This window comes from Oryctolagus cuniculus, chromosome 18, assembly GCF_964237555.1.
Source record: "Oryctolagus cuniculus chromosome 18, mOryCun1.1, whole genome shotgun sequence".
NCBI lineage: Eukaryota > Metazoa > Chordata > Mammalia > Lagomorpha > Leporidae > Oryctolagus > Oryctolagus cuniculus.
This window is the reverse complement of record NC_091449.1, coordinates 30,905,618-30,932,066: the sequence shown is the minus strand read 5'-3', so window position 1 is coordinate 30,932,066 and position 26,449 is coordinate 30,905,618. Positions and strand designations below refer to the sequence as shown.

The following is a 26,449-nucleotide window of genomic DNA, read 5'->3' as shown; positions in this document are numbered from 1 at the left end:
ATAGAATTCATGAATATCAGTAATTCACAAGAAAGATAAAATAACTTTTTAAATATTACAGCCTCAAAAAATATGAAATGAATGATTGCTGGGAAAATTGATAAATCCACAATTACAGTAGATAATTTTTCGCCTCTCAGTAATTAGATCAAACATAAAAAAATGGGCTCAAAAACAACACAATATATCTGAATGGCATGATATTTTATTCCTTACATCTAGACAGTGCACTCTCTACAGCATATATGAAATATTTCTCAAAACTGATCTGTACACTGGACTGTCAAAGGAAGTTTGAACATATAACAATGATTTTCAGGGCATTCTGACAAACAAACTAGGAATCAGCAAGAAATTACATACGTTAAAACCTCCTATGTTTGGACATTTAATATACTGAGTAATTCATACCTCACAGAGAAGTTAGGATGGAAATTTCAATACTCTTAACATTCAGTAATAAAAATACATCTCAAAAAAATTGTGGGATATAGTTATAGTACTTTGAGGAATTTTATGACCACAAATGCTTCCTTTAATAGACAAAAAATTTTGATACTTAATGACTTCAGGTGCAACTTAAGAATTTAAAAGAATGATAAATCCAGTGAAAGTAAAGGATATTAGCACAATGGCAGAAATTTAAAGGAAAGATACCAAAAGAAAGCATCAACAAAACTAAAAGCTTGTTCTTTGTAAAAGCTACCAGTAGGCAAACTTCTGGCAAGATTTATGTAGGAAAACAGAAGCACATATGGAAGATAGAAAATGTCAACATAAGTCAACAACAGCAAAGATTTAAAACTATATAAGATCAACCAACTATGAAGTAGGCCTACTGAACACAAGAGAAAAAGCCTGAATGTTTCTTCACTGAATAAATGAGCAAGGTGGGAGGGGGAGATGAAACACAGAAAAGGGCGAAAGACTGGCTGTTGAAGCCATTTGGGGAGTGAACCAGTGGATGGAAGATCTCTTTCTGCCTGTCCCTCTCTTTGTAACTCTGCCTTTCAAATAAGTAAATCTTAAAGAAAAACACAGGAGAATCCATAGATTTATTATAAGAGATAACAATTAAGTGAACTTACAGATTCAAACATTTATAAATGGAGGGAAATAATTATATTTTAAAACTTGAACTCTGAGTAGTATTTCATGCTAAGTTCCTCATTTGCTTAGTTCATTAATAGGGTAGTGGATATTTTTGTAAGTGGCTTTGGTGATACATATGAAACTATTAACAGATGAAATGATTAAGTGTCTTAGAATTGTCTCTATAAGGTACACAAATGTAAGATAAAATAAGATTGGCTAAGCTTTGGGGATAGGTACACGGGAATGTATTTTGTCTGCTTTTGAGTGTTTAAAATTTTCCATAATGAAAGTGTTTGATTATCCTAGGAGAATATTATGATTACACTTTAATATATTTGTAAACAGCCTAAGATGGTGATATCTGAAGAATATGGAAGAAATCCCTATTTTTCTCTCCTGTCATTCAGAAATTGTAACAGGGTGGGAAGCTAAAACCTTGAGGAAACCTTGTCTTTCTGGCCAAAGGAAATATGAAAAGGAGACTGTTATCTAGAGAGTGTCGAGTTGAGTCTTGTAGAATGAACAGGAAAAGGGAAAGCATTATGGACATGGATAGACATAGAATATATCCAGAGATATGTAATAAACACATTGAGAACCAAATTACAACAAACCACCATTGAAATCTCTTAGTGTGGCATATGACCAGGGCAAGCCCCAGACCACCAAAGACTTTGAAAACTGAACCAGCATTGGGACTCCCACCCCCACAAAGTGAGACAAAACTTGTCCAAACCTCAGTTGATTGCCTGGTGAAACAATACAAAGAACAAATATCAACAGCTTCCATGGACTTAGTAGAATCCAGAATCTCACAATATGGTATTCAGAATGTCCAGAAATATTAATCTACTTTGTATTACTATAACAAGATCCCTGAAGCAAGTAATGGGTAAATAGGTTTATTTTTATCACAGCTGTGGAAGCTGGAAGTCAAAGGTCTTACATGTAAGCCCCTTGGTTCAGACTTTGAAGACCTTTTGGCTACATCATCAAATGGAAGATAGTGAGAATGCGTGTGTGAAGGAGATGGCAGTCACACAATGAGAGGGGGCAAGAGAGACTCAGGCCGTGGTTGCTCTTTTTACTTTCTAAATTTTATTTTAAATATTTTAATTGTTTTTTAATAGATTCAATGTGATTTGTAGATATAATTCTAAGAACATAATGGTTTTCATTTCCTCTCTTCCTCCCTCCCTTCCTCACTCCCCCATCTCCCTTCTACCATTTTTTCTTAGCTTTTGAGATAACATTTAAAATTTTTTACAGTATGAAAGCTTAATGCCTCACCGGATAAGTGTAAAAAGTAAAAATACCCTAGTTTAGTGGGACTACACACAGTGGTGATAAATAATAATTAAATGGAAAAATGATTTCACCCATATATAGTAAGTTTTAAAGTAATCACAGATCATTAAAACTATAGTAGTATAGCATTCTTAACTATTCATTTGACAAAGGTATAAAACATAGTTTTACAAAACTGTATTTGCTGTAATATTGATAGACATGGACATTTCTTTTTTTGTTTTAAATTTTAACTCCCACATGGAAGAAACATTTTCTAGGATAGACCACATATTGGGCTACAAATCAAGTCTTAGCAAATTTAAAAATTGAAATCATACTATGGGACTTCTCAGACCATAAAGAAATAAAGCTAGAACTCAACATTGAGAAGAACCAAAGAATACTCTTAAATACATGGAAATTAAACAGCATGCTATGGATCATTAAAGAAATTAAAAAGGAAGTCAAACTTTCTTGAAATAAATTAAAATGAGAACACAACATCTAAACCTGTGGGATACAGCAAAAGTAGTATTAAAAGGAAATTTTATAGTATTCATTGCTTACATTAAAATAAAATGTCTGAAATGAAAGATCTAATGATACATCTTGAAGACATAGATAAAGACAAACCAAACCAAAAATCGACAGATGAGAAATAGGATCAGAACAGAAATAAATTGAAACTAAAAAAATTACACAAGATCAACAATTATTTTTGAGAAAGTAAACAAAATAGATAAACCTCTAGGCAGACTAACAAAAAGAAAAAAGTTCAGAATTATATATGAAAAAGGAGACATTACAACCAACATCACTGAAATACAAAGGACCATAAGAAACTACTATGAAGAACTAAATGCTGATAAACTGGAAAACCTCAAAGCAATGGGTGAATTTCTGGATTCATATACCCCACCAAGATTAAATCAAGAAGATATAGTCAACCTAAACACACATAACAAGGAATGACATCGAAGGAGTATTCAGCAGTCTTCCATCAAGGAAAAGTCCAGGACCTGATAATTTTGCTACTGAACTCTTTAAAACAAGAAATAACTTCAATACTTTTCAAACTATTCCAAAATATTGAACAGGAGGGAGGTCTGCCAAACTGTTTTTATAAGGCCAGCAGTATTTTGATACCAAAACCAAAGACATGATATGAAAAGTACAAAGCTATATCCTTAATGAACATAGATGCAGAAATTCTCAACAAGATACTAGCAAATCTAATCCAAAACCACACACACACAAAAAAAAAAACCATGTATCACGATCAAGTAGAATTTATCCCAAAGATGCAAGGGTGCTTCAACATTTGCAAATCAATAAACATAAATCGCGTCAATAGAATGAAGAATAAAAGCCATATGGTCATCTCAGTAGATGCAGAGAAAGCATTTGATAGGATTCAAAAACCTTCATGGTATAAACCCTCCTGAAATTAGATGTAGAAGGCACATTGCTCAAAAGTCTATATATGATAAACCAACAGCCAATGTTATACTGAATAGGGGGGAAGCTGAAAGCTTTTCCCTTCTGATCTGGAATAAGACAAGTGTGACCACTTTTGCAACTCTTACTCAATGTGGTACTGATTGCTGTTTTTATAACAACTGTACTGACCTAATTGGTTCCTTGTGAGATCTACATTAATCCCTTTCAAAGGCAGTACCCCCTAATGACTTAGTCATCTTCCACACTCCACTATCAACATTGCCATACTAAGGACCAAGCTTCTGGCTTATGAACATTTGGGGGATGTACTCAAAGTATGTAAACCATAGCACCAGGATGCAATAAAAAAGTACAAGTGTTTAAACTAGCAGTTAAAGATATCCACATCCCACATCAGAGTGCTTGAGTTCACTTCCCAGTTCTGGCTCCAGTCTCCAGCTTCCCTCCAGAGTAGATTGTGGGAGGTACTGGTGGTGGCCCAAATAGTTTGATTTCAGGGCCCAGCATTGTGGTATAGCAAGTAAAGTCACCAAATGCAACACTGGCATCCCATGTAGGTGTCAGTTCAAGTCTCAACTGCTCTACTTCCAATCCAGCTCCCTGGTAATGTGTCTGGGAAAGCAGCAGCAGATGACCCAAATACTTGGGCCCCTGCACCTACATGGGAGTCCCAGAAGAAGCTCCTGGTTTTGAACTCACCCAGCTCTGGCCATTGCATCCATTTGAGGGAGTGAACCAGTGGGTGGAAGATATGTCTCTCCCTAACTCTGCCTTTCAAATAAATATTCTAAAATGATTATAGGGGTCCTTGCTGTAGTGTCTGGGTAAAGCCACTGCCTTCAGCACCAGGATCCATATGTTCACCAGTTCAAGACTCAGCTATTCCACTTCAGATACGTCTCTCTGCTAATGGGCATGGGAAAGCAACAGAGGATGGCCCAAGTACTTTTGTCCCCTGCACCCAAGTGGGAGACCCAAAAGAATATGTCTTGGATCCTGGCTTCAGGTCAACCCAGCTGTAGCCATTACAGCCAGTTGAGGATTGAATCATCAGATGAAAGGTTTCTGACTATGTCTCTCTGTAATGGTGTCTTTCAAATAAAATGAAATGAAATCTTTGATAATAGCTGGATTCCTGTAATCCACATAGGAAACCAGGATTGCCTTGCCAGCTCCAGTTTTGGACACAGCTGTTGTAGACATTTAAGGAGTAACCCAGTGGATGTAAGTGCATGTGTTTGCATGCTCCCTCTCAAATTTCTGAAGCAAATTTATCTACATACAAAGAACCAGGAAAATATGCTTAATTCTTAAATGAAAGACATTCCACAGATCCCAGCCCTAGCAGGATCCAGATAGTGGAATTATAAAAAAACTTTAAGAGAACAAAGAATCATTTCTTAAACTAGGACAGCTTTTGCTCAAAGTCAGATGACTAGGTGAAATGGACAAATTCCTCAAATGCTACACTGCTCAGAAATATGTAACATGAATCATTCTATACTTATCCAAAACAAAAAATCTAACAAAACCCCAAGGCTATGGGATTCACCGGCAGGTTGTACTGAAAATTTAAGAGCATACATTAGTCTTTCACAATTTTTCAGGAAATTGGAAGATATATTTCCAAACTAATTAAACATATTACCATGATACCATAGATATAGCAAGAAAACTGATTGGTGTTTAAGGAAATAGATGCAAAAATCTACAACAAAATATTAGCAAATTAATCAAGCAATATAAACAGTAAGCATCACAGCCAAGTGTGATTTATCCCAGAGAAGCAAAGCTAGTTCAGAATTGCAAGATTCAGTGTAATTCACCCTATAAATAGACTAGAGGATAAAATAATCTTTTTTATTAGTTAAAATTTAAAACCCATCCATGAGAAAATCCTCAGAAAAGTACTAACAGAGGACTTCCATAACCTGATAAAGGGCATCTAAAGCATTACAGCTAACAAACCTTATTAATGGACAGATAACACCATACGTTGTGATAAAACCTAAAGTCTTTCCTTCACAATAGGTTGCAAACTCACTCCTATTTGACACCACATTAGAAGTGGTAGCTAGTGAAAAAATGCGTAGTGACTGCAATGAAAGAAATAGGGGCTGGCATTGCATCACGAAATACCCTGCTGCCTTCAATACTGGCATCCCATCCCACTCCCAATGCCTGGCTTTTCTACTTCCAATCCAGCTCCTTATTTACCTTGGAAAGCAGGGGAAGATGTCCCAAACACTTGGGCCCCTGCCCCCACATGGGAGACTTGAATGAAGCTCTTGGCCTCAGCCTGGCCCAGCCGTGGCTGTTGCAGCCATTTGGGAGGTGAAACCAGGAGATGGGGATCTCTGTTTCTCCCTTTCTCTGTAACTCTGCCTTTTGAGCAAATCTTTTTAAAAGAAAAGGAGAATTTGTTCTGTTACAGGTGACATGATTGTCTAAATTAAAATGCCATAAAATCTATTAAATTTCCTGGAACAAATGAATCTATTTAGTGAGGTTGCAGGACACAAAATCTAGAAAAATCAGTCCTATTTGTATATACTAGCAATGAATAATTGAAGCTCAAAATTAAAACCTTACTATTTTAGAAGACACACCCAAAATGAGTATTGCAGCATTTGTAAACTGAAAAATAACATGAAGGCGGGGGGAACTGTAAACAGGGTTGAACTGTTTGTATTGATAGAGGCGCCATAGTACTAAAATGTCAATTCTTCCAAACTTGACGTATAGAGAAGACAACTCCAATCAAGTTCCCAGCTATGTTTTTGTAGATGTTGACACACTGCTTCTAGAGCTTGATGGGAAGGGAGAGAGTTATAAGAGTCAAAATAATTTTGGGAAAGAACAAAGGTGGGAGACTTACTACCAAATTTCAAAACTTACTTCAGTAGTCAAGGCAGTGTGGTACTGACAAAAGGACAAACAGACCAACAGACTAAGGAGTCCAGAGATTGTATTCATACAAATATTAATTTTTGACAGATCTGAAGGCAGTTCAGTGGTTGAAGAGGTCGTCTTGAATAAATGGTGCTAGGACAATCGGAAATACAAGGAAAAGTGGACCTTGCTTGACCTGTACTTTCTCAGGCAGACGTCTATAGATGTAGGTCTATAAATTGATTAGAAGAAAATCTTCAAGTTAGACAATTATTAGATATAACATCAAAGGACTAACCATAAAAGAAAAATTTATAAATTGGATTCATTTTTAAAAACTTGGTGAGGCCGGCGCTGCGGCTCACTAGGCTAATCCTCCTGTCTGTGGTGCCGGCACACCAGGTTCTAGTCCCAGCTGGGGCGCCAGATTCTGTCCCGGCTGCTCCTCTTCCAATCCAGCTCTCTGCTGTGGTTCTGGAGTGCAGTGGAGGATGGCCCAGGTCCTTGGGCCCTGCACCCGCATGGGAGGCCAGGAGGAAGCGCCTGGCTCCTGGCTTCGGATTGGTGTAGCATGCCGGCTGCAACTCACCAGCCGTAGCGGCCATTTGGGGACTGAACCAATGGTAAAAGGAAGACCTTTCTGTCTCTCACTATCCAACTCTGCCTGTCAAAAAAAACAAAACAAAACAAAAAAAAACTTGGTGAAAAGATACTGCTGCATGAAAAGTAATGTTACGGACTGGAGAAAGTGTTTGTAAATCTCCTGTGTGTCCATAACTCAAAACTCATCATACAAAGTGGGCAGAATTTTAGCAGGCAGTTCACTGAATATTTAGTCATAATGAAAGTGCAAATGAAAGCCACCCTTTGGCAGTACTTTTCCCTCCACTAGAATAAACATAATTTTTTAAAAATTAACACCAAGTACTGGGAACTATGTAGAGCATCTGAACCTCCGAGTCATTCCTGGTAGCAGTGCAAAATGATTTAGGCACACCAGGAAATATCTTGGCTTCCTATAAATTTACCATATGACTCAGCAGTCTCTTCTGGACATATACTCAGGAAAAATGAAAGCATTCACACAAGAAACTTCCATGTAAATGTTTACTATCAAAAAACTGGAAGTTTTCCAAATACTCTTCAGCTGTTGAGAAAACAAACTGTGGTGCATCTGTATAGTGAAATACATTCAGCAATAAAATGAGAATTTAATATATAAATTAACCTCAGGTACTAAGCACAAGAATTTAGACTCAAAAGGCTATATAGGCTGTGATTTCATTTATGTGACAATTACGGGACAGGAAGCAGACCATTGGTTACCAGGAATGAAGATTGGAGTTGATTTTGACTGCAAAGTAACAGCACAAGAGAATTTTTGTGCAGGTTGATGCTAATAGAACTTCTGAAGTGTCAGCAAGGAATGAGTAATAGAAACTCTTAGTTTAGAAATATGAATGTGTTACAATCACTTTGGAAAATAATTTGGCATTTTTTATAAAGCTGAAAGTGATGATTACTGCAATCATGGATATATGTATAATTCTGTATATCCAATGTAGATCATATATGTGCATAAGGAGAATGCAAGAATGCTTCTAACAGTATAAATTTTAAAAGCAGAAACAAGATACATGACCAGTATGAGAATAGACAAATGGTGATTTGTTTCTATAATTGATAACAAGGTTTTAAAACATGCAGAACAATGTTATGTTTTTATAGATACTTAAAATATCAAAAAGTGTTGGAGTTATAAAAATCAAAGTCAAGATGCACAGTTAGGAAGAATAATGGGAAATTAGGAGGCTTCAGCAATACTAGTATTAAATACTTTAAAAATTTAAATGAACTCAAATGGTGTTTCTTGGATCACCTTACTCTTCATTGAAATATTTTGTGAAAAGATAATTCCATTTTCATAGATTAGTTTGGAAGTGTTATTTGGAATATTGACTACTGGAGAATGTTATTTTTAATGAAATTAAGTTTTAGAAGTTAAAAATGTAAAAAAAAAAATGTGATATGCAGTTAAGATGGGACTGTGATCTAATTTTTGAAGTTGAGCAAGATATTTTTATTTTAAAATTTTAAAGAAAAGATGTTACCGGTTAAAACCCTCAGATACTCATAATAATAAAAATATGTGCTCAAAATTTATTTTTAAAAAACATCAGTGTTTTGAATATGCAGAGTATCAAAGTAGTGTGTTAGTCTGTTTTATCAGTAGAAGCTTTCTGAGCATTTAATTTTATTTCTGTTGGGGTTCTCAGGGACTCCAGTGAATAGCATCCCTTTCCTCCACTATAGGTCTGCATTGAGAAATGGAAGTGTCAGCCTGTGGAGGTCCACAGTAGCTTCCCTTTTACAGTAGAAGGTACAGTAGGGTCAACAGTTGGGTGACACAGTAAAATGTGCCTTAGAAACTACCCACTTACCAATTCAATCTGAAGCCTAGACTAAACTATCCCAGGAAATGGGAAGTTATCCATTTCTTTCCTGCTCACTAGTGCAAGGAAAGGGATAAATGAGACCAGACTTCCCACCATCGTAATAACTTGCTCTACCTCCCTGGATAGGATGTAGAGATGGATTAAGAGACCAAAAGTGTTAGTAACATGCCATCTGGAGTGAGAATCCCTTGTGCCCTTGCCTTTTCATCTCAACTGTCAGATTCATAGCATGAATATTTTCTGGAAATTGGTTTAAATTATTAATTTATTCCCTATAGGAAAAAATCTTGTTACATGATTTGTCTTTAAGTCTTGATTTTTTTAAAAAATATTTTGAAGAGTATTGTATTTTATAGAGTTAGTGAGAAAGAGACAGAAAGGTCTTCATTTTCCTTTGGTTTACCCCTCAAGTGGCCTCTATGGCCTGTGCACTGTGCCGATACCAAGCCAGGAGCCCGGTGCTTCCTCCTGGTCTCCCATGCGGGTGCAGGGCCCAAGGACCTGGGCCATCCTCCACTGCACTCCCGGACCACAGCAGAGAGCTGGACTGGAAGAGGAGCAGCCGGGACAGAATCCAGCACCCCAACTGGGACTAGAACCCGGTGTGCCGGCGCCGCAGACAGAGGATTAGCCTAGTGAGCCGCGGCGCCGGCCTGAAGAGTATTTTAAATGCCATGTTTTTAAGATAAAAGCAGAAAGTAAATACTTCAGACATCTTGACTATTTAGCCATACTTAGTTCTACCGATTCTATTTTACAAACCTAGTCACTAACTCATCACCTCCTATGAGCAAGAATTGTACTGGATGTAATTTAGCATGTGATCTTCTCATTGGAAGACCTTATAATCTAATGGAGAAGGCAGTGTTGATGATGACTCTATCATAGAACCATGAGGAGAATGTTTTAGATATATAAATTACAGAAAAATTAATGAGAATCATTGCTAAATATTTAAGAAAACATGCTGCTTTTATGTTAAAATTTGTGTCTGATTAGCTTTGTAGTTTTGAAATGGAATTGTATTTCATTACTAATTGTCCATCATTCTCATGGAAATTGCGAGCTGATTGTTTCAGTGAACCAAAGTTAACTTTTAGAGCTATATTTTGTAATTACTTGCTTTTAGTTTTGTACCATCAACGTATTTTAGAAGGGAAAAAATGTGTAATGTGATGTGATATTTTTGCTTTATTAAGCCCTTTCAACTAAAGGATGGTGATGGCATTCTGCTAACTCAGGAATAAGTTTAAATAATGAATACTCACTAGATGTCAGTGGTAATTCAAAGAAAATTTTTATTCTTTACTCACTAGAATTTTCTTTAAATTGTAGAGTCACATAAGAGCAACTAGAACCAAACGAGTGAATGTGATGTGTGTCTGTACGCGTGAGGCACACTATGCAATGGGAAGAACACAAGCTTTAGAGTTAGACCAACCTGGATTCAAATCCTTGCCCTGGATAATCCTGTTGATGGTCCTGAATCTCTCTACTCATAGTAATGACAATGACTTCATTAGGTTCTTTCAGACATTCGTGCTTAAAGTCCTCCTAAGACTTCAATATAAAGGAACTCTAAGCAAGAATAAACCAAGTGTATTTTAAGAAACAACTTCGTGCCAGGTAGCAAAATGTCTGTAAAATTTGAATGAGGAAGATGCTAATAGTGCTTCTTTGGGGAGTGTAGTCCATATCTTCTCTGAGAATGTTGACATAGTTATCTAAGGGATGAAATCTTTGGGAAAAATAAAAAACCTTAAGTGTGTAACAGGAGAGTCGGCAAACGAAAGGACAGCCTACGATAAAAATGAGTATGGTTATAAAGACTATAGATATGATAAAAAGTTTGGTTATGTAACAGCACAAACAGGCTTTCTGTATTTTACACATCTTACAGTTAAACTTAGGTTTTTCAGATATACAGAAAAACTACTTTTGAAAAATCAATTAATCACATTGTTAGAATAGAGTTATGAATGACTCGGCTTTCCTTGTTAGTACCATGAGATCACTTTTTTCCTAAGAAAAAAGAACTGAAGCCAAGGCAGGGAGCCAGCAACTGAATCTTAGGTGTCCCACGTGAATAACAGGAACCCAATTACTTGGGCCGTCAGCTGCTACCTCCTAGATTTTGAGTTAACAGGAATCTGTTTAAGAGCAAGAACCAGGAATGGAGCCTAGGTACACTTGTGTGGGACGTAGGCCTTTTAACCAGCTTATTAGCCACTAGGCAAAATACCTACCCTGAGATTGCTTTTACAGTGGGGAAATAGGTAAGACAGTTATGCCTCATGTAGGAAGAAGTTTTCTTTTCTTTATAGTCAAAACACAAACTTCAAATTCCTTAATGTTTGTCTCCATTATGAAACCAAAGAAACAGACCTCTTTCTTTTAACTACTTCAGCTTCAGCCTTTTGTCTTTTATGTTTTTCAGTCAGCTGTCATAATTTAGACTGCCATTTTTACTGTGGATTATAGAAATAGGAAAAACTCATTATCTTTTTTTGAAGCGCTATTTTTGTTTTAATGTTACAGATTTATTTGAGGTTCCTAGATTATCAAATGGAGCACTCAAATGAATGCAAGAGAAACTTTGTTGCAGTCTATGATGGAAGCAGTTCTATTGAAAATCTGAAGGCCAAGTTTTGCAGCACTGTGGCCAATGACGTAATGCTTAAAACAGGAGTTGGAGTGATACGAATGTGGGCAGATGAAGGTAGTCGACTTAGCAGATTTAGAATGCTCTTTACTTCCTTTGTGGAGCGTAAGTAATAATTCCTGTATCATTGAGATATTTTACATAACTTTTTGCTCAATCACAGTATGTTTAGTGAACATTAACTTTTGACAAAACTGTAAGTCACAGAGGATGTAGAAGTAAGTCTTTTAGTCTTTTCTCGGGGGAATTCACTGTCATGGGTTAAAAAAAATTGCCATACTAACTCATTATAAAGGTATAAGTATATAAGAATTACAGAAAGAGAAACCTTCTCAAGATTTTCTAACTTAAGAATAATTATCAGAAATATTCATTCAGCCTGGTGAATAATTATGAATGTACCAAACGATGGTTGCCAAAGATTTAAATATGATATTTTCTCTTTTAACTTTATTTTTGAATTTTAAACTTCTAGAAAGTTGCAAAAATGGTAGAGTTTTCATGTCTTTGCTTAGATTCCCCTAATGTTAACATATGGCAAAATCATGACAAAACTGAAAAATTAACACTGATAAAATACTACGACCTAATCAGTGGACCATATTCAGATATCACCAGTTTTACCAATGGTGCTTTTTTGTGATCCAGTTTCCTACATTGCTTTTAGTTGTCATGCATTCTTAGTCTCCTCTTTCTTTGACAATTAGTCATTCTCTCTTGGTCTTTCCTGACCTTGACACAAGTGAAGTGTACTGATAAGTTGTTTAGTAAAATGTCTATCACCTTGGTTTTTACCTAATGTTTTCTTATGGATTCCATTGAGGATACGCATTTCTGTCAAGAATACCAAGGAAGTGCTTTGGCTTTCTCAGTGTTTCAAATCAGTGAAGCCAGGATCCCCGGTACTGATTTGCCTATTGCTAGTAACAATAACTTCCATCGCTTCATTAAGGTGCTGTCTGCCAGTTTTCTACACAGTGAAGTCGCTATTTTTTTCCTTTTAGTAAGTTTCTTTGAGGTCATACAACTATCCTTTCACTCACTAATTTTAGTAGCAGTTGATGGTTTCTGCCTGTACACTTATTACTACTGTGTTTATCCAATGGTGATTTTCAATTTCCGTGATCCTATCTACATATATTTATTAGAATTCTCCTGTAAGAGCTAGCTTACCCTCACTTACTCAATTATTTACTTAAATCAGTGTGAGCTCATTAATATTTTATTATTGTATGACACTGTAATACTACTACTCCATAATACTAACATTTTATTGCTTACAGTTCAAGCTTATGCTGTTGCAAGACCGTTAAGGTTGCCTCCTGTATACTTTCAGTTTATACAATTATTTTTTACTTTCTGGCACCACTGGATGAAACAAGCAGGCGTTTCCCTGCCTCAGCCCTAGAATCAACCACATTTCCAGGAAGCTCTTTGTTTATAGTAGGAAACCTGACTCTAATTATCAAAAAATAGCTGTTCCATCGTAGCATACATATTTCAGAATTGCTTTTTGTCTTTAGTGACAAAATACTGTTTTCCAATTACTTGCACTGATTGTTCCCCTCTCCCCCGTAGTCATTTTACCATGTTTATAATATATTGGATTAATTTGTGGCTGTTTATATTTTGTTTTATGTCCCCTATCACATTATAGTTACTTTTAAGTTGTTTTTATTTTGGAATCCTTGGGATATGACCCTCGCTCCATGAGAGCTACACAAAGAAATATACTTGGAAAGTGTCATTGCCCTCTCTTCTCTATTGCCTCTGTCTCATTCCCTCATTATTGCTGCTCCTTTTTGCCCAGTCTCTGTAGACCTTTGTGAAAATGAGAGTGCATGGGTATTTTCTTTTATCCCCTTTTTTCTTACCTAAAGGCAGCAGCATTCTCTTTGACACTTAGATTTTTCACTTAATAATTTCTCCTGGAAATCATTCCATGTCAGACCATCCTTAAATTTTGAACCTGTGCTATAAAACATTTTACTGTCTTTGCGAGCATATGAGTTACTCCCAATATTTTGCAATTATAAATAATAGTATAACAAATATTACGTATATTATATGTGGTTAGAGTTCCATCCTCAGGATAGAGTCCTAAAAGTGGAATTATTTGATCAAAAGCTAAGTCACACGTAGTTAGTTAGATATTGCCAAATCCTCTTTCAGAAGATTGGTAGCTTTTAATTTTTTTAAATTTGATAACAGAAAACAGACCCACAGTCATTTTTAGTTGGTATAGTAAGTGAATTCACAGTATTGTGCAGTTATCACCATTATCCATTTCCAGAGAATTTTTATCACCCAAAACTGAAAGTCCTATACTCATTGAACAATAATTCCCATTTCTCTCCACTCCTGGTAACCTTATTCCAAGAATTTATATAAGTGGAATCATACATTCTTTGTCCTTTTATTTCTTATTTCTCTTATTATGTTTTCATGGTTCATGTATTTTGCAGCATGTATCAGAACTATTACTTTTTAAGGCTAAATAATATCCCACATCTTTTTTTAATTTATACAAGTTTCATATATTTCATATATACAGATTTAGGAACATAGTGACATTCCCCCACACACACACATTCCCACTCTTAATTTTTACAAAGACTTATTTTCAGTAAAAGATTTCAACAAATGCTATGAAGAAAAAAGAAAAAAAAAAAACTGTTCAACAACAGAACAGACAAGGGCCGTAAACAATCATGGAATCTCAAAATGTCTATTTCACCCTAATGCATTACTTTTCAGGTACTCTTATTAGCTACCTTGGATCAGGGAAAACATATCTGTCTTTTTGGGACTGTAATTCCACTTGGTATAATATTTTCCAGTTGTATCCAGTTTGTTGCAGAAGACAGAATTTCTTTTTTTTTTTTTTTTTTTTTTACAGTTGAAAAGTACTCCATAGTGTATATATACTGAAATTTCTTTTTTCCCCAGAAACCTTTTTTTTAAGGAATACAGACTTTATGCATTTCATAAACACAACTTTAGGAACATAGTAATTCTTCCCATCATACCCACACTCCTACCCCTCTTCCTCCTCCCACTCCAATTCCCTTTCTTATTTTTTACTAAGATCAACTTTCAATTAACTTATTTTTTTTAAGTTTTATTTATTTATTTGAAAGAGTTACACAGAGAGAGGAAGAGAGGCAGAGAGAGGGAGAGGAGAGAGGTCTTCCATCTGCTGGTTAACTCCCAAATTGGCCACAACAGCCCGAGTTGCACCAATCTGAAGCCAGGAGCCAGGAGCTTCTTCCCAGTCTCCCACACAGGTGCAGGGGCCCAAGGACTTGGGCCATTTTCTACTGCTTTCCCAGGCCATAGCAGGGAGCTGGATCAGAAGTGGAACAGCTGAGACTTGAACCAGTGCCCATACGGGATGCCAGTGCTGCAGGCGGCAGCCCCTCAATTAACTTTATAACACATATGATTAGCTATACTAAGTAAGGAATTCAACAAATAATATGAAAAACACTGTTTCTCAGCATTCGAGACAAGGGCTGCTCAAAGTCATTGCATTTCACTTTTATAGATTACCATTTAGTTGCTTTGTTAGTTACCACAGACCAGAGAGAATATATGGTATTTGTCCTTTGGGAACTGGCTTATTTCACTAAATATGATGTTTTCCGGTTTGATCCACTTTGTTGTCAGTGACAGGGTTTCACATTTTTTTTTTTACTGCTTTGTAGAATTTCATGGTGTACATGTCCTATAATTTCTTTGTCCTGTCTTCAGTTGATGAGCATTTGGGTTCGTTCCAAATCTTAGCTATTATGAATTGAGCTGCAGTGAACATGAGGTACAGATGACTCTTTCGTATGCTTTCATTTCCCTTGTGTAAATTCCCAGGAATGCAATGGCTGGGTCATATGGTAGATCTATATTCAGATTTCTGGCAGTAGCTGTACCAATTTACAGTCCCACCAACAGTGGATTAGGGTACCTTTTTCCCCACATCCTCGCCAGCATTTGGTTGGTTGTTGGTTTCTGTAAGAAAGTCATCCTAACTGGGGTGAGGTGAAACCTCATTATGGTATTGATTTATTTCCCTGATAGCTAGTGATCCTGAGCATTTTTTCATGTGTCTTTGACCATTTGGATTTCCTCTTTTGAAAAATGTCCGTTTAAATCCTTTGCCCATATCTTAACTGGGTTGTTGTTGAATTTCTTGATCTCCTTATATATTGTGTTTATTAATCCTTTATCAGTTGCATAGTATGCAAATAATCTCTCCCATTCTGTCAGTTGCCTCTTCACTTTGCTGAGTGTTTCTTTTGCACTGCAGAAGCTTGTCAGCTTGGTGTAATCCCATTTTTCAATTTTGGCTTTAATTGCTTGTGCCTCTGAGGTCTTTTCTAAGAAGTCTTTGCCTGTGCCAATGTCTTGCAGAGTTTCCCCAATGTTCTCTAATAATTTGATGGTACTGGGTGGTAAAATTGGATCTTTGATCTATTTTGATTGGATTTTTGTGTAAGGTGTAAAGTCGGGTTCTTGCTTCATCGTTTTGCATATGGAGATCTAGTTTTCCCAGCACCATTTGTTGAAGAGACTGTCCTTGCTCCAGAAACTGATTTTGGCTCCTTTGTCAAAAATAAGTTGGTTGTAGATGCATGGGTTGATATCTGGTGTTTTATTCTGTTCCATTTATCTAGCCATCTGTTTTTGTACCAGTACCAGGCTGTTTTGATTATAATTGCCCTAAAGTATGTCTTGAAATCTGGTATTGTGATGCCTCTAGCTTTGTTTTTGTTGTATAAGATTGCTTTACCTATTTGGGGTCTCCTGTGTTTCCATATGAATTTCAGCATCATTTTTCTATATCTGATTAGAATGACCTTAGTATTTTGATTGGTATCGCATTGAATCTGTAAATTGCTTTATGTAGTATGGACATTTTGATGATTCTTCCAATCCACAAACATGGAAGATTTTTCCATTTTTCTGTGTCTTCTTCTATTTCTTTCTTTAATGTTTCGTAATTCTCATCATAGAGATTTTTGACATCCTTGATTAAATATTGTGAATGGGGTTGAAGTTTTCTCTGTCATGGCATTGTCTGTGTATATAAAGGCTGTTGATTTTTGTGTGTTGATTTTATATCCTGCTACTTCACCAAACTCTTCTGTGAGTTCCAATACTCTTAGTGGAGTCTTTAGGAACCCCTGTATATAGAATCATGTCATCTGCAAATAGAGATATTTTGACTTTGTCCTTCCCAATTTGCATCCCTTTGATTGCTTTTTCTTGCCTAATGGCTCTGGCTAAAATATTCGGTGCTATATTTGAATAGCAGTGGTGAGAGTATACATCCTTGTCTGGTTCTGGATCTCAATGGAAACACTTCCAACTTTTTCCCATTCAATAGGACATTGGCCATGGCTATGGATTTGTCATAAATTGCCTTGATTGTGTTGAGGAATGTTCCTTCTATACCAATTTGAAATGGTGTTGTATTTTATCAGATACTTTCTCTGCATCTATTGAGATAATTATATGGGTTTTGTTCTTCAGTTTGTTAATGTGCTGTATCACATTGACTGATTTCCCAGTGTTGAACCATTCCTGGATACTGTGATAAAAATATCACTTGGTCCAGGTGAATGATCTTTCTGATGTGTTGTTGGGTTCGATTAGCTGGTATTTTCTTGAGGATTTTTGCATCTATGTTCATCAAGGAAATTGGTCTGTAGTTCTCTTTCTCTGTTCTATTTTTTTCAGGCTTAGGAATAAGGTGATGCTGGCTTCCTAGAAGAAGTTGGGAGGATTCCTTCCCTTCCAATTGTTTTGAATAGCTTGGGAATAATTTGAGTTAGTTCTTCTTTAAATGTCTGGTAGAATTCAGCAGTGAAGCCATCTGGTCCTGGAATTTTCTTTGTTGGGAAGTTCTCTCTTTCTGATTCAGTGTCCATCTTGGTTATTGGTCTGTTTAGATTTTCTGTATTGTCATGGCTCAACTTAGGTAGGTTGTATGTGTCCAGAAATCTATCTGTTTCTTTTAGGTTTCCCAATTTGTTGACATACATCTCTTTGTAGTAATTTCTGATTATTCTTTTTATTTCTGCGGTGTCTGTTGTTACATTTCCTTTTTCATCTCTAATTTTATTGACTTGGGTTCTACCTCCTTTTGTTTGGTTAGTAGGCCCAAAGGTGTGTCAATTTTATTTGTTCAATAAACTGCTCTTCATTTTACTGATCTTTCGTATTTTTTGTTTCAACTTTATTTCTTCTCTAATTTTAATTCTTTTCTCCTACTGGTTTTGGGTTTGGTTTGCTGTTGTTTTTCTAGGTCCTTGAGATGCGTTGATAGCTCATTTGTTTGGTGCCTTTCCAAGTTCTTCGTGTAGGCACCAAATGCTGTAAAGTTTCTTCTTAACACTGCTTTTGATATGATGTATTTTCACCTTCATTTGGTTTAGAAATGTTTTAATTTCTCTTTTTTGAACTATAAAATTTTTATTTTTATAGAAGTCTGAATGTATTTCACATCTTTTTCATACTTTTATTCATTAGAGCATCATATTTTTCAAAATATAAATAGAACATATTAAAATAGCATTAGATCTGAATTGCATTAGAATAGGGAATTTATCTGTCAATACAAGGATTAGAATGTGACTATCAAATCTAAACCTGGAGAGGTTTAGTTCAGTTTCCATGTATTTGCATATGGTCTAGAGATTCTTGAGTTGTTGATTTCCAGATTCATTCCATTGTGGTCGGAGAGGAGGTATGGGGATGATTTCGATTTTTTTTAATTTTCTGAGACTTTGCTTTATGGACTAGCATATGGTCTATCCTAGAGTTCCATACACTGATGAAAAGATTGTGTATTCTGCAACTGTGTGGTGAAAAGTTATATAGATATTCGTTAGGTTCATTTGGTCCATAATGTCAATTAGCTCTGTTGTTTCTTTGTTGATTTTCTGTCTAGTTGAACTGTCCATTGCTGAAAGTGGAGTATTGAAGTCCCCCATTACTATTGGAGTTTATGTCTCCCTTGAGATCCATTAACATTTCTTTTAAATAACCAGGCACCCTGTAATTGGGCGCATATACATTATGATAGTCACATTTTCTTGTTAATTGCTCCTTCCCTCCACAGTGGAGGGTCACTTTAAACTTTTAAACTGGATCAGGTTGAGAAACTTTGTTATCCTAATTTATGGAAAGTCTTCTAATCCATGAATACAGGGTGCCTTCCCATTTGTTATCTTTAATTTCTTTCAGCGGTATTTTATATTTCTCAGTGTACAAACCTTTTGCCTCCTTCATTAGATTAATTCTATTATTTTTGATGCTATTGCAAATGGAATTATTTTTTTAAAGATTTATTTTATTTATTTGAAAGGCAGAGTTACAGCAAGAGGTAGAGACAGAGAGAGAGGTGTTCTATCTGCTGGTTCTCTCCCCAGATGGCTGCAGTGGCCACAGCTGCGCCAGTCCAGAGCCAGGAGCCAGGAGCTTCTTCCAGGTCTCCCACGTGGGTGCAGGGGCCCAAGGACTTGGGCCATCTTCTTCTGCTATCCCAGGCCATAGCAGAGAGCTGGATCAGAAGAGGAGCAGCCTGGACTAGAACTGGTGCCCATATGGGATGCGGGCGCTTCGGGTCAGGGTATTAACCCACTGCGCCACAGCACTTCCCCCAGGATTATTTTCTTAATTTCCTGCTCTGGTCGTTTATTGTTAATGTATAAACTATGAAGCTGATTTTGTTTGTTGGCTTCTATCCTACAACTCTGCTTGAGTTGATTAGCTCTAACAGGAATATGTGTGTTGGCAGTGGGTGTAATATTTAGGATTTTCTGCATATAAGATCATATCATCTGTATATTTTTCTTTCCAGTTTGGATGTCTTTTATTTCCTCTTTTTACTTTATTACTCTAGGTAGAACTTCCACTGTTTCATTAACTAGAATGTGAAACTGGGCATCCTCGTCTTGTTCTTGAACTTAATGGAAAAGCTTCCAGTCCTTCATGACTGAGTATAATAGCTGTGAGTTTTCAATCCATGGCTTTTATCAGTGTTAAGGAGGTTTTCTTCTAGTCTTAGTTTATTGTGTGTTATATCATGAAAGATTGTTGGGTTTTGTCAAATTCTTTCTTATTTAGTTGAGATGATCATGTGAGTTTTCTCCTCCATTCAATTAACATGATATGTGTTACATTGCTTAATATTTGTATATTGTCCAATTCTTGTATTACAGGAATAAATTCCAGTTGGTCCTGGTGTATAATCCTTTTATATGTTGCTGAATTGTATAGTAGTATTTTGTTTAGGATTTTCACATCAGTACTCATAATGGATATTGCTCTGTAGAGTCCTTGTTCTATGTCTTTTTCTAGCCTTGGTATCAGAGTAATGCTAAATATACTAAAATGACTATAAAGTGCTTTTCCTTCAGCTTTTTGGAAGAATTGGAGGCTTGGTATTCTTTAAATGTTTAGTAGAATTTATCAGTGAATCCGTCTGGTTCAGGTCTTCTTGAGAGGTTTCTGATTATTTTTCAATCTCTTCACTAATGATAGGTTTATTCATATCTTGTATTTCTTTACAGTATGGTTTTAGTGAAATTTATGCTTCTAAGAATCTATCAGTTTTATATAGGTTATCATTTTGTTGCATTTGGCATAAATTTGTTCATAACATTATCTTACTAATCCTTTTTATATATGGAAGATTCATAGTAAAGTTTCCACTTTCATTTCCGATTTTTACAATTGCATTTCTTTTTTCTTAGTCATTATAGCTAAAAGTTTCTTAGTTTTATTTATCTTTTCAATGAAACAACTTTTGAGGTTTTTCCTTTGTTTCTCTAATTTTTGAAATCTTCAGCATTTCATTAGTTATACTACATTTTTTACCTTCTAGTTCTTTACGATACAAAGTTATTAATATGAGTTCCTTTATAATGTTGGCATTTACAGCTACAAATTTGTCTCTTAGCACTACTTTTATTATTCCCCATAAGCTTTTGTTGTGTTTTCAGTTTCATTTTGTTTGCAATTTTCCTTCTGTTTTCTTTGAAATTACAACTCTGAAGATTGTGTAAGAATGTATAATTTCCACAAATTTGTGCATTTTTCCATTTTCCTTCAGCTCTTTATTTCTAGTTTCATTCTACTGTGATTGGAAAAGAAATTTTGTATGGTTTCAGAATTTTAAAGTGTGTTAAGACTTGTATGTCTGAACATATGGATTAATCTGGAGACTGTTCAATGTAACACTTGAGAAAAATGTCTATTCTGTTGTTTGGCGTTTTCTGTGTGTGTGTGTCTTGTTTGGTCCAGTTTGTTCATAGTATTATTCAAGTCCTTTATTTCCACATTGATCTTCTGTCTGGTGGTTCTACCCATTATTGAAAATAGGGTGGTGTTGGAGTCCCCAGCTGTTTGTCCTTCCGTCGATTTGCAGGCTGTGATTTCTGCTCCATAAATGTTTATAGTATCTTTTTGGTGAATTGACCCTTTTGTCCATATATCATGTCCTGCTTTGTCACTTGTGACAGTTTTGACTTAAAGTCTATTTTTGTCTGACATTAGTGTGCATACTAACCACTATTTTAGTAACTGTGTTCATGGAGTCTTTCCATCCTTTCATTTTCCATCTTTTGATGTCTTTATATCTAAAATGAGTGTCTCGTTGATAGAATATAGTCAAATCTTTTTTATTTTGCCAATCACTTTTTGTTGGAGAGTTAAATAACTAATAAGAGAGGACTTAGGCCATTTTGCTTTTCTATGTGTCTTATAGCTTTGTTGTCTCATTTCTTTCATCACTATCTTCTTTTTGTTGTTTTCCATTTAAACACGTGTCTGAACTGTCCAGGTATAGTTGAGTATGTAGGTTCGCATCACATTTATTCTGAAAGTATAGTATATCTCATTTATTGTGCTCATGAGCAAAAAAAACTATTTTGGCTTTTATATCCTGACTGATTAATGTGGTGCAATAGTAAGCCATATGATTTGGGCCACTTGTAGATTTGAGCACTTGCAATGTAACCAACCTAACTTGGTATGTGCTATAATTACCTCTCAAATAAAAATAAACAAATCTTAAAAAAAATTGCATATGTGACTGAGATCATGTGATACTTGTCTTTAAAAAAATAAAAAGTAACAATAGGTAGAATTAATTTATTAACATAGTTTTATTCAACTGATCTAAGCAGAAAAGGTAACAAGCCTAAGGCTGTTAACTTTAGCAAGACTGGCCCCTCGGGTAGCATCTGTGAATCTGCCTTCCTCCATTCCCCAACAAATAAGGGTAGTCCATTGTGCCTAGAGATTGTATAAACCATACTATTAATGACATTACAGACAGTGAGAGGGAGAGACAGAGAGAGAGGTCTTCCTTCCATTGGTTCACTCCCCCAAAAGGCTGCAATGGCTGGAGCCTGTGCCAATCCAAAGCCAGGAGCCAGGAGCTTCTTCCTGGTCTCCTACATGGGTGCAGGGGCCCATGGACTTGGGCCATCTTCTGCTGCTTTTCCAGGCCATAGCAGAAAGCTGGATTGGAAGTAGAGCAGCTGGGACTAGAACCGGCGCCCATATGGGATGCCGGCACCGCAGGCGGAGGATTGACCTACTATGCCATGGTGCCAGCCCCTTCTTGTTACTTTTTAATGTGACTACTTGCTCATATTTTTGGCTCACATTTTATTTATTTTAGGCAGTCCTGGTCAAAATTTTATATAAGAAATTCTCTAATGTGTTTAGTTATTGCTATTTATGACCTCTGCAGTATTTTCTCTGTGTACACTAATGATTTCTTCATTAGTACAAATATGATAATTAAGGGCCCAGCATGGTGGCAAAGCACGTGAGGCTACCTTCTATGATGCTGGCATACCATACGGGCGCCAGTTTGAGTCCTGGCTGCTCCACTTAAATCCCACTGTCTTCTAATGTGCCTGGGAAAGCAGTGGAGGATGGCCCAAGTGCTTGTACCCCTGGACCCACATGGGAGACCAGGAAGAAGGCCCTGGCTTCGACTTGGTCCAGCCCCAGCTGTTGCATCCATTTGGGGAGTGAACCAGTGGGTAGAAGAGATTCATTCTCATTCTCATTCTCTCTTTCTCTCTCAATTCTGCCTTTCAAATAAGTAAAATAAATGTTTTAAAATATGATAATTAAACAGATAAAAAAAGTCTCCCTCAAGTGATACCTTTACATTAATTAATATGTAAGACTGTTACAGGGCTTCTGTAGACCTAGCTCTGTATCCCAAATTTAACTTTATTAACCCAAGAATAGGAAGAAAACTGTTCCTCAAAAACTATGTGTGTGATCAAAATAAGGAATTTCATGGAATTTTATTTTATAAAGAGTCTCAGTTTTGAAAATCTCCATTTGACAAGCATGTTTTGGAGTTCAAATCAATAAATTTTTCCATATTTATCATTAATTCAAATTGTTGAGCTATTTCTTTTGTTCTTGTCTAAGATGGTAAGAATTTGTAATTATTCTGAATCCATCCATGGAAACAGTATTTTTGAAGAGGTTTATATAAATGAGTTAATTCTACGTGAGATTCACTTCATGCCTATCCATGGTAGACTGCAGATATAACTAAAATAGTATAGCTTTGTTAAAGTGGATGGTATAGAATAGCAATCAAGATATGTTTAGCTTCTTCCCAGGCACTGAATACTAATATATATCTTGCTCTTTAAGAAAGGATATGGTTTTAGGATAATTTCTAGGACTAGAACTGTGAAAGCAGCAGAAGATATTTTTGTTAGAATAAATCCATAATGTTATTTTCATTGACATTTTGCCCATGGGTGCCCTGTAGGCTTAGTTGAAGGATAGAACCATCTTTCAGCATCATTTCCACATCTCATCAAAAGTAGAGGGGAGCTGGAATCCTAAAACTCTTCATCCCCACACCAGGACCCAATAGTGAGTAAAAGTGGAAAGTAGAGTCCTCAGGCCATAGGTAGAGAGTATTTCATTTGTGGCACTATTTTTATTTATTTGTTCCTTATAAAGGCAGTTCAGTTATTTTATTATAATTTTGAATTGAAGCAAATTATTAGCATCTGATTTCAATAACCAGTAATCTTGATTCTTATTTTCATGCTTATCCAGTACAAAGACATGCTTATCCATTACAAAACCACAAGGTTTATTTATTTATAAGTAATACCTATTGCCCTTAAGATAAGCTTTGTGGGCCAGCACTGTGACATAATGGGTAACGCCGCCACCTGTAGTGCTGGCATCCCACATGGGTGCCGGTTCAAGTCCCAGCTGCTCTACTTCCAATCCTGCTCTCTGCTATGGCCTGAGAAAGCAGTGGAAAATGGCCCAAGTCCTTGGGCTCCTACACCCAGGTGGGAGACCCAGATCGGCATGTCTCTGGCCATTGTGGCCATATAGGGAGTGAACCAGCATTCGAAGACCTCTCTCTGTCTCTGCCTCTGCCTCTCTGTAACTCTGCCTTTCAAATAAATACATAAATCTATTTACAAATGATGATTTTGAAGCATGAAATACTGCAATAGTTTAAAAGTGATAAGTTTTAACAAGTTAAATCTCAATAAATTATTAAATGTATACTTTTGTAGTTAGAAGCAGACCAGATGTATCAATATGATTGAAATTACTACATTCATAAAATTTGTATTAAGTTCATCAGATTTTTATTTATTTATCTTTTTTAGTTTCATTTATTTTGTCTATGTGAAAGGCAGAGTGACACAGAGAATTCCCATTCCCAAATGCCTGCAATTGCTAGGGTTGGGCCAGGCAGAAGCTGGGAACTGGGAAACTCAGTCCAGCTCTCACATTGATGGCAGTAAGCCAAGTACTTGAGCCATCATCTGCTGCTTCCAAGAGCATGCATCATCAAGAAACTGGAACTGAGAGTGGAGCAGAGACTTGAATCTGGCACTCCAACATCGGGTGCAGGCATCTCAAGCAGTGTCTTGACTGCTACACCAAATGCTTATCCCTTTTTTTTGTTTGTTTAACTTGAAAGGCTGAGTGAGGAATTCATCAAATTTTAGAACCAGAAATACTCTATCACATTAACTTTAAAAGAGAAGCTGAGGTGTCCAGAGGTCAGTCAGCTTACAAAGTATACAGAGGAACTAGTAACAGAAACAATATTGATACTACCCCATTATTTTTTCCACTCTCTACCACACAGCTCTGTTTGCCAAATTATTCAATCCTTAGCAGCTTTAGGCTTGGAATTATTATAGTTGAACTTCAGTGATTAAGTATAGCTTGAAGTCTGCTTAAATTGTCAGCAAGTAAGTCATGCCTAAATCCACATGGGCTTAAGAGAAGGTAAACAAATGGCTAGTTCCTAATGACTGACCATAGGTTAGTGATCTGCTGCCCTGGAACATGGGTGAATAATACCTTATGTAGAATTCTGCCTTAAAGAGGTTATATTTTATTGTAATAGCAAAGCAGTTTTGGATATCTTCTATTGACCTACACTTATCAAATGCTTTGGGATTTTTCTGGGAGCCCAATATATAACAACTGTTTTCCTAGCCTATATTCAGAAACTATTTAGAGACCAAAAGGATAAAGGAGGTAGTTAGCAAAATATAAGTTTTATTACTGATAATTTACTTGAATTAGAGAATGTACTTAAATAGCCCCCAGACTTCCTATGACTACACCTTAAAGAGAGCCTATTCAGAGAGAAAAGAAGAATGAAACTCATGACTTTTTAAAATCTATTTTTTATTTGAGGGAGACACAGATTTCCCATGTGCTGATTTACTCCCCCAAATGCCTTCAAAAGCCAGGTTTAGGTCAGGCCAGAGACTGGAACTCAGTCCAGGTCTTCCCCTATGGGTGGCAGGGACCCAAGTACTTGAGCATGCATAGGCAGAAAGCTGGAATCAGGAGTGGAGCCTGGACTTAAATCCCAGCACGCTGACAGACAATGAAGGCATCCCAGCTGGCATCTTAACCACTAGGCCAAGCACATTCCCTGTGACTTTTGTTATATATGTATTAAGAGAAACATTGTATTTGGGAAAGAACTTCTTTATTAGTTTGATAATTTTTTATGTTTTTTTATTTTAAAAAAATACAAAAGTATTTGAGATATCAGTGTAATATTAAGCAATATTCAGTTCTCCTTCCTCAGTGAAGCATGTAGTTTCTAAAATTAAAAATATAGAATTGGGCCCATGTTGTGGTGCATCAGGTTAAGCTGCCACCTCCTACACTGGCATCCCATATCAGAGTATCTACTCCACTTCCAGCCCAGTTTTCCAAACATGTGCCTGGGAAAGCAGCCAAAGATTGCCCAAGTACTTAGGTTCCTGCCACACCTGTAGGAGACTAGAATGGCTTTTGCCTGGCCTGAACCTACAGATGATTTGCCTTTCAAATAAATAAAGTAATTTTTAAGTACAGAATTTTGTATTCAGAAAATGCAGTCTCTGTAATTTTATTTCTCTCTCTCATTTTAAAAAAATAAGATTTATTTTATGTATTTGAAAGGCAGAATTACAGAGAGAGGTAGAGCCAGTGAGACAGAGGTCTTCCAGCTGCTGGTTCACTCTCCAGGTGACTGCAATGGCTAGAGCTGGGCCGATCC

The 26,449-nt window shown here is 36.3% G+C and overlaps 1 protein-coding gene across 5 annotated transcripts in view; it reads left to right on the top strand.

Annotated features, from left to right (window-relative positions):
* NETO2 (neuropilin and tolloid like 2) overlaps positions 1–26,449 on the top strand; it is a 70,902-nt gene that overhangs the window by 29,474 nt on the left and 14,979 nt on the right. For all 5 annotated transcript variants that reach the window (XM_017337622.3, XM_051833887.2, XM_017337623.3 and 2 more), the window contains one exon: positions 11,733–11,961. In XM_017337622.3, the coding sequence (XP_017193111.1) occupies positions 11,733–11,961 (229 nt within the window). The remainder of the gene's footprint in view (positions 1–11,732; positions 11,962–26,449) is intronic.